This window comes from Octodon degus, unplaced genomic scaffold, assembly GCF_000260255.1.
Source record: "Octodon degus isolate 3935 unplaced genomic scaffold, OctDeg1.0 scaffold00054, whole genome shotgun sequence".
NCBI classification, from domain to species: Eukaryota; Metazoa; Chordata; class Mammalia; order Rodentia; family Octodontidae; genus Octodon; species Octodon degus.
Genome location: NW_004524630.1, coordinates 530,380 through 539,644, shown reverse-complemented (window position 1 = coordinate 539,644; position 9,265 = coordinate 530,380). Strand labels below are relative to the sequence as shown.

Below are 9,265 nucleotides of genomic sequence, written 5' to 3'. Positions count from 1 at the left end.
TTTAAATATTTATTGCCTACTCCTTTCTACTTTGAGAATTCTAATTATATGAATATAAGTTTCTTGGTTTTGACACAGTGAACTATTATGACTGATCTGTAAATTCTTCATTTTTATTTTGGACAATTTTTATTGTTATATTCACTTACGGTTGTAAGTTATTTTCAGCATGCAATCTATTGAAAACTTAAAATAAAATTTAAAAAAAGAAATACAAGTTGATACATGTATAAGGTCATGAAGTAGAGTTGAATTAAAAAATAGTTAAAAATGGAATCTTTCAGTTTTGTCTTTTTGTGTATAGATTTTGAAGGTTCATTTGTAGAATTTTCAGAAAAAAACTGGGATATAGCCCAATGGTGTAGTATTTGCCCCAGCGCTACAAGCAACTCATTTTGCCCTCATTCTCAGTTGTTGTTTTTTTTCCTACTGAAGAAAGAATGCATAGGGATAGTTTTCATGTATTTCATGCTCTCAAAAGGAGCACTTTATCTATTTTGTTTTAATTTTTGTATGTTGGGAGAAAAGGCAGCCAGTTCATGGTCATGCCCACTGTAACTGAATATCCAGAGAAACTTTAGGAATAAATCTTTGAATTATTGTTCAAAGATCTCAGAAGTCAGGAAAAATAAGTAAACACTGAAGTATTTGGAACATTATTTTGAAGTAACATTTCAGGAATAATTATAGCTATTTCATTTTGAAGATATGTAGCTATACTATATAATATACATTCATAATACTACTTTCCAAGTGATATACTGTATAAGCCATGTGTGTAATGTTTTATATTCTCCAGGAACTCAAGTGCTAAAGTTCGCATTTATGTCTGGAAGTAGTTTTGTTTTTTGGGGGATTTTTTTTTTTCTGTATTTTAGGGAAGGGTCTACAGGGTGTTCAGAGTCTCAATACTAGATCAGACTCATAGTGATCCTCCTGCTTAGAGCCTCCCAAGAGCTGGGATTACAGGTGCACACCACCACGCCAGAGCGCCCTGGGAGCAGGGCCGGCACGGCAGGCCCAGAGCTGACATCCCTGGACCCTGCTGCTACTTGCAGGCGCTTTAATCCACTGATCTGTTTGGCCCGCCCTTTGTCTGAGAGATTTTTAAGCAATACTTTTGAAAATGTTTTATGAACGTGGAGTGTGAAAAGAGGTAAATGAAATCGTTCTTGAGACCTGCTGAAAGGAGTAAACGTTAGTGCCAGACAGCTCTGAGAATTCTTAAAAGATTGGAAGAGGGTCGTGTAGGGCCAGATTTGAAGTGATTGATAACCTAAGGTAGTTTTGAAACTTTCAAAAGTAAATTGATGGGAAATAAAGTTATTTAACTTGAGTTTACTCTAACATGTGACATTTGGTTCTGTGAGACATGAAGTTGACTATATTTGAAAGTGAGTTATCTTTTGAAGTGACAGCCTTCATTTTTCCATAGTAGATCTTTACTGCTCAATTTCAAGTTGCACTCTACTCATAAATTGCGTAGAATTTCTTTCCAGTATTACGCCTCATGACAAGCCTCTTACCCCACAGATGGCCCTCGCAGAATTATATCAAGATGAAGTGCAGCGCACCAATTCTGATAGACCCAAAGCCGCAGTCTTTAAAAGTCCACGAACACCACCTCAACGGTATGTTTTTTTAAAATTACAAAAGGAGTCTAAGAAGAATCTTAATTATAAGCAAACCCCTTTTTTAATTCCTAAATCCCAAATTATTCAAATGGCTTTGAAAATTATTTTAATTATAATTTTTTAATTTGATATTATTTATGTACTGTTCCTAAAATCTTTTTAGTAAAAAAGCTAACAGAAGTTTAGAAAATTATCTTAAATACTTGTCACTATAGAAGGCATCATATGAAATTCTATCTTGAATATTATTTTTCTGGGGAATAGTAGTTCTTCAATATTGTCTGAGCCATAGGATTCATCGAGGAGCTGATGGAAGTTGTAGGACCTCTCCATAGGACCTCTCCTTCCAAAGTGACATTCATGTGCAGTTCTGTCGTTTGCTTCTAAGGGTCCCTGTGTTTGCTGAAGCCTATCTGTCCATGGATCTAAGGGCCTTTAACTTATGAAGTCTGTCCTGGTGTTGTGTGATGCTTTGTCTAGCTGGTTGCCTTTTGGGTATGCCTGCTGTTCCTGTACCGCTGGAGATTGAAGAGATTGGAGTCAAGCATATTCTATTGCTATGAATACGTCTGCTAACGAGGTTTTAGTACTGCACATCTTATCTCTGGGGAGAAAGTTGAATTTTCTGAGTACATTTCCTTCTCAGAAAGTTAATAATTTCATCACAAGTTGAAAAATGTACTAGAAATTGTTTTTCTTACTTTGTCCCTACACATTCTTTTTGTAGGGGAGAGGAAAATAATATATCTTGACCTGAATGAAAAGAAAACTAGTGTTTGTAACTTCTCCAACTTGTTATTTTGCTTTTTTTGGAAACCTATAGAAAATCGGAAGATTAGTACAATGAATAAATAGTGAATATACATCTGTGTTTAACCAGTTATCAGTGTGTTATAATTTTGCACTTGTGCATGCTAATAATTCTCAGTTTTACTCAGAATCTACTTATTTGAAAGAATATCGTAGCTATCATACTTTACCTCAATATACTTGAAAGTGCTTAATAGCATATTGCACCTTAAAAAATAGTGAGCCAGGTGTAGCAGCAAATGCATACAAACGCAGCTATTTGGGAGGCTGAGGCAAGAAGATTCAAATTCTAGGGCAGCCTGGGCAACTTACTTAGGCTCTGTCTCAAAACAAGGGTTGAGCTGGGACTCAGTGGTAGAGTTCTTGCCTTGCATGCAAGAGGCCCTACCTTTGATCCCTAGCGGCAACAGAAGAGAGCTGAGGATGTGGTTCAAGCATAGAGTACCACAGTGTTCAATCTGCAGTACTGCAGAGAAAAATGTGATTTTAGTTAGTCAGATTTCTCACAGCCATTTTTGAGGATCAGGGTCCAGCCAAGGGCCTGAACTGAATTTGATTATTCCTGTTTTGCATTGTGTAATCTAGTGCATTCCCCATACATTTTTATTTTTTGCTTACGTGCATAAACCAAAGTTTCTTACTTTGTCTTTTTTGAAGCATTTGGAGTAGCGATGGCAACCTTTTAGGGTTCAGTAAGCAGCCCGCTGCAACAGGTGTGCCACAGCTTCACCACCACTGTCTGGTCTAGACTACGTGTCTTATAAAATTTCCTACATTCTAGATCATTGTTTGCTTACACTTAGGTTCTTCTTAAATGCTTTTGTCAATGCTAGATAGGTGGTATTGTATGCTTTTTGTTATATTGCATCAGGACTCGTATAATTCCAAGTTTTTCCAGGATTGGTGACACATTCATGTGGTCAAGGTGCTGATAGCCAGCTGCATCACTCCATTATAAAGTACAATTTTTCTTTTGTAATCAGCAGGTTGATTCATTGGCATGATTCAAATATTCTGTCCTAATTTGGGGTGTGTGTGTGTGTGTGTGTGTGTGTGTGTGTGTGTAAAGAGACTGAAAAAAATGTATATAACTTGAGTTCACCACTATTAAGCATCTCTTATAATTGTAGAGGCCAAATATAATGAAATTATAAATCTCATGGTATCAATAAATTTAATATTAAGACATAGGAATTTCTCTTTTCCTGATATATAATACATCTTTTGGCAGACTGTGTTTGTGTATGAGTTAAAATAGGGGGCCAGGGAGATAGCTCAGTAGAATAAGCACTTGCCTGGCAAGTGCAGGGTCCTGAGTTCAATCCCTGGTACCGCAAAAAGAAAAAAAAATTAAAATATACATTGACTCCTTAAATTTTAAAACTGTCCTGCAGCACAATACTCATTGACATTAATCCTCCTCAGAATGCTTTCCCTTGCTTTGCACATGCATCTCCCATCACTCTTGGCCATTTCTGAAGCAGCATGGAGGTCTTGCAAATGTCTTCATGCAGTGCCATCAGCAATGCAGTGACTACAGCTGCAGAGGTGCCGTCAGCTTTAAAGACGGCGTGTCTTCAGTCACCTTGTTCACCAGATGTGATACCCTGGGGCTGCTGGCTCATCCCCAGATTCAGAATGACCGTGAAGGGTGAGCATTGGAATCAGTCGAAGACATCAGGCAGTCTCCACAGCACAACTAAGGACACTCCGGGAAAATGGACTTTGAACGCTGCTTCAGAAAGCGACATCTCTTGTCCTCTGAGGAGTTGCTTTGAAGATGATGTTACGTAGGGTATTAACTATTGTTTTCATTATTTTGTGATGAAATTTAGTTTTATTTTTTCATAAAATATTAAATAGTAAAAGAACGATGGCATGAGTGTGGTCAAAGTGAAGTATTTTGAGGGGGATAGTGGCAGTGTGTATATTAATTAAAATGCAAATGCACCATATTTTTTTATTATACCTCAGAGATATATTTTAAGGTACTTATTTTATGTTTTTTTCCCAAATTTTCAAAGTATTTAGTACATTTTTATGTATCTAAATTTTTTTGAGTATTTGGCATTTGTTTTCCTGAGTTTGACCATATGCTGAGTGATTTAATTCACTGTTGAGGTGGCAAGTCAGAATATGTGGGTTGTTCCAATAAAATTTAGTGTACTTATATTTTCCTTGTTATTCATATATAAGTAACGTATTTTAATGTTTTTATACATCCAACAATGTTTTTATTTAATTTGATAATGGATCATTCTTGTTTTACTTTGGCTTTGGTGCTAGGGTTTGCTGGGGTCAAAGCCTTACACCTGCGCATGCTAGGTATGTACTCTACCAGGAACCACCTCCCCAAATTATAATGTGATTTTAAAGGTCCTTGTGCCTCCAGTTTGCTATCTAGAGTTGTTTACAGAGCCAAAGGATGTATTTTCTTAAATGATACTGAGACTTTAGACTGTCAATCACTTGCAATGCAGTGTATAGCAGATTATTAGTGGTCCTTTTTCCCTAAGTATATTTTCTAACACTTAAGCAGAAGCACATATATAGTTCCGTTGTTTTTATATTCAGTATCAACATTTGCCCAGTTTCATTATATTTTTGCTTATTTGTTTGGTACTTATTTTCACATTGACCTCGTGAGACAGTATTAGAAATGAATACATATCTATTCATTATTAGCATTCAGTCTTAAAAAGATAGTGTGCTCCTTGTCTCTTTAAATGAATAGTTTTATTATTTAAATTTCTAGACAGACTGTAGTCTATGTTTTCATTTTATAAAAGGAGGTGCATAATCCAAAGAAAATATAATCTAATACCTGTTTTAATGGTTCATCCACAAAGGGCTGCATGTCACAGAAGTTGAATGTCCTCTGCATGTTTTTGTATAGTGGTATTGTCTTGAGAATTACATGAGATAAAGTGTGTATTGAGCCTTGCACAGAATTGGGCCTAAAAATTATAAAATCATAGCTAGCTGATAAGGGAAATGAAACAGTATTTGATTAATTCATCCAAAGTCAAGGATAAGAGAATGAGAATTGAATTCAGTCATAACTAAATTATAAATGTATCTGTAACACATAAATCATCTAAATAGTTCAGTTAAGGCATGGGTTGAGTTTTTAAAATAACTGACAACTTTTTTTTAATTATTGTTGTCTTTTTGTTTTGTTTTGTTTTTTGCAGAACCGGGGATTGAACTCAGGCCCTTGCGCTTGCCAGGGAAGCGCTTATTCTACTGAGCCATCTCCCCAGTCTCCTATTGTTGTCTTTTTAAAACAGGGTTTTGCTGTGCAGTCCAGACTGGCTTTGGACTTGTTTTGTAGCCCAGGTGGGCTTCAAGCTCTTGGCAATGCTCCTGCCTCAGCTTCCTGAGTCCTTTCCTAGGATTACAGACCTGTGCCACCATGCCAGGCCTGCCAACTTATTTCTTAAGGCAAGAATATAATGAGCGTTTTCTGAGAATAAATATCTGTCCAGAAAATAGAAGAGTTCTAACTTCGATAATATGGCCTCAAAATATACAAAACAATAATCACTGCATTATCAAAATGAGAATAAAGGGACCAAATTAATCTGATTTTGAAGGCTCTATAACAAACCTATAGTGAAAATAACATTTAACAGTGAATAATGATTTTCTCCTGAATTTGGGGACACATCAAAGAAAGCCCTCATAATTTCCGTTTATACTGGATGATCTCTACAGTAAGGGACAAAAAATGAGTATATTGCTTGCAGTGATTTTTCTTTCTCCCCACTGTGATTATGTACACAGTAAGCCACCAAAAGACTAGTCAAACTGGTTGATTTCAAAGTATTTTTGATAAGCTTATAACCAGTGTTCAGGAATAAATTTTACTTCTATGTATAATAAATAATTAGAAAAAAATTTTAATGTATTTGGCACACGATCTCACTACGCAGCTTGGACTCGTAGTGATGTGTCTGTTTTCAGCCTCCCTAGTGGTGAGCTTACAGGTGTGCATCGCCACTCCCAGTCTCGGTGTCTGGCTCAGCGCACCCAGGACAGATCCAGCACAGCATGTGGTGCTGGGGATCAAGCCCTGATCCCTGTGCTTGCCTAAGCAGGCACTTTGTCCACTGAGCTATCTCACCAGCCCTGAAAATTATATTTTTAAAAAATAGCATGTACATTTAAAAATATCAACTACTTAGGAATAAATCTAACAAATATTTCAGAAACAGTACCATAAAACCATAATACATTGAGAGGAAATCCAAATAAAGAAGGCATTACAATTGGAAAATTTATATACTATGAAGTTGTCCATTCTCCCTAGATTGAACCATGTTTTAAAAATAGTATTTTTATGCTAATAAACATTCTGAAAGTTTTATGAAAATGCTATAGAATCAAAAATAGTTCTGTGTGTGTATCTGCCTTTGTCTGGCCCAGCCTGCCCTGCACAGGCTCTGTAAGCACCAGGACTGTGTTTGTGGTTCTGGGTCCCTGATGCACAGAGCACCTTGTATTATAGCAAGCACTCAGCAGTATTTGTGAAGTGCGTAAGTGAAAATACAGTGGCCGCCAGCATTGCCTTGCAGACGTTCCTGGATTTGGGAGAGTTGGAGCTGGTAAAGGGATCCTCAGGTGTTTTAGGAATTGAAACTTGTTCTATTATTCCCGATCCTTCTGGTAATTAAAGGAAATTTTACTCATTCTCATTAATGTTAGTTTATATGAACATGGAGCTTTCTTCAATTGTCAGTAAATATCAGTAAGTCCACACTCTCCCCGCAAGAAAAATAATATCCAGAATATTCATGAAGTACAGTTGAGGACTTACGTATCTGTTTAAAACACGGCAAAAGGACTGACAGTAGGCCAGTAGTAGATCAAGGTGTAGAATTCAAAATCAAGGGCACTCTGCTGCTTGGTGTATGACCAAGGTGAGGCTGCGGAGCAGTGAGGGGAGAGAATTGCAGCGCCTGGTGTTTGTGGTGGATTGACAGCTTGTTACCCCCAGCTGAACTGAGCTAGTGTGGTGCTGGGTGTGGAGGCCCAGCTGAGGATTGGTGCCTGCAGCATAAGCGGCAGAACCAGAGAAGCTGTTGGAGCCTGTTAGGGAAGCTGTGGTGCTGTTGGGGAGCTGCTGGAAGCAGCTGGTTCTCTTGGGCTGTTCTGCTGGAGGACCTTGTCCTGCTGGCCTTCCTGGTGGACATGGCTGTTCCTGTCAGAGGAGGAGCTCGGGATTTTGTTATCACTGAGAATGGCTGTGGTTCACCTTGGGGGAGCTCTGGTCCTCAGCTTGAGCATCGCTTCCTGGCTCTGGAGGGGAAGCCTGTCGAGTTGGCTTTCCTGATGAGAGCTCAGCACTGCGCAGCATCGGAGGAGCTCAAGGCCTCAATGTTGCTGAGGTGGCTGTGGTACTTTCGGGGAGCTCTGGTGCTTACGTGGAGTGTCACCCCTGCCCCCCAGTCCAGATCCCTCAGCCTGCTGGTACAGATGAAATCTAGCTTCCACCACTGACCTTAGGGCCTTCCAAGGGCAGACCCACAAAGCAGCCTGCATGAGATAGCGTCATGCGCTCCGGGCTTCCAACTGGACTCCCAGGAGGCACTGCTACGCACTTAGGTCTTCAGACTCGAGCAGGACATTGCTGTGGGATCCAGGCTCCAAGCTGCGTTCTTGTCTTTAGTGTGTGGACAGATTTCCTGCACTCTTTTTGTGTATGATTCTTTGAGTGACTGTTACAAATAATCTTATAAAATATGTATTTTTCCCCTTGCAGAACCCCTAACCACAGCAGTATTGTACAATGGACATTTATGTGGGCAAAAATAATTCTTCACTCCTCCCTGCACCACACACAAACGTTTGTCCCAATGGATTGTGGATCTAAATATAAAAGTTAATACAATTAAACTTCTAAAAGATAAGCATATCTTCATGACCTCATGATATAAGATTTCTTATCCAGAACAAATTTTACTTCTAAGTATAATAAATAATTAGAAAAAAAAATTTAATGTATTTGGTACACGATCTAACTACACAGCTTGTACTCATAGTGATGCGCCTGTTTTCAGCCTCCCTAGTGCTGAGATTACAGGTGTGTGTCGCCGCTCCTTGTCTTGGTGGCTGGCTGGCTCAGTGCACCCAGGGCAGATCCAGCACAGCATGTGATTTTTTTCTCCCAAGAAAACCTGGGAAAAGGAAGGAAGGATCTAGAAAAGAGTCAGCTGCAGCAGGAAATGGCTGCTCTGTGTTTGTCTGGCTTCCTGCAGTTGTTGCTATCCCCCCCTTCTCTAGTACGAATCCTCAAGGAGCTACCTAGGGCAGTGATCACTCACTTGCTGTACCTGGCCCTGTGGGGGGTCATGACCTGTGTGATGTCCCACCCCAGCCTCATGTGGTCACGGAGCAGGTTTCGAGAACTTGTGAGGAACTCGGAGCAGTGCTGGGATTTCAGGTGTGAGTGCTGCACCGCTCTTGGACGGACAGCCCGAGTGCAGTATAAAGGCAGAAGAGAGGCGCGTTCTCCAGGACTGCTCTGCCCTTTTGCGCTGTTGCTTTCTGTTTTGCACCACCTTCAACTGTCGGCCTCTGCCATGTGCCTCTTTGCCCTGGAGCCAGCTAATTATGGACTGAAATCTGAATAAACTGTGAGCCATATAAACTTCTCCTTGATTTTGGGTGTCGGGTATTTTGTCCCAGCGACTAGAGAAAAGGAACCAAGGCAAGGTGTGAGTTGGATGAGATCAGGTGGGCGTGTTCAGGGTGGTAGGGCCCTTCCAAGGCAAGGCATGAGAGGAAGCCCCTCCAGCGCTGGTGTAGCTCCCTGTTGT

At 39.5% G+C, this 9,265-nt stretch overlaps 1 protein-coding gene across 3 annotated transcripts in view; it reads left to right on the top strand.

Moving 5' to 3' along the window:
* Ubxn2b (UBX domain protein 2B) overlaps positions 1-9,265 on the top strand; it is a 30,747-nt gene that overhangs the window by 7,139 nt on the left and 14,343 nt on the right. For all 3 annotated transcript variants that reach the window (XM_023717730.1, XM_023717729.1, XM_004633362.2), the window contains exon 2: positions 1,534-1,631. In XM_023717730.1, coding sequence (XP_023573498.1) covers positions 1,534-1,631 — 98 coding nt within the window. The remainder of the gene's footprint in view (positions 1-1,533; positions 1,632-9,265) is intronic.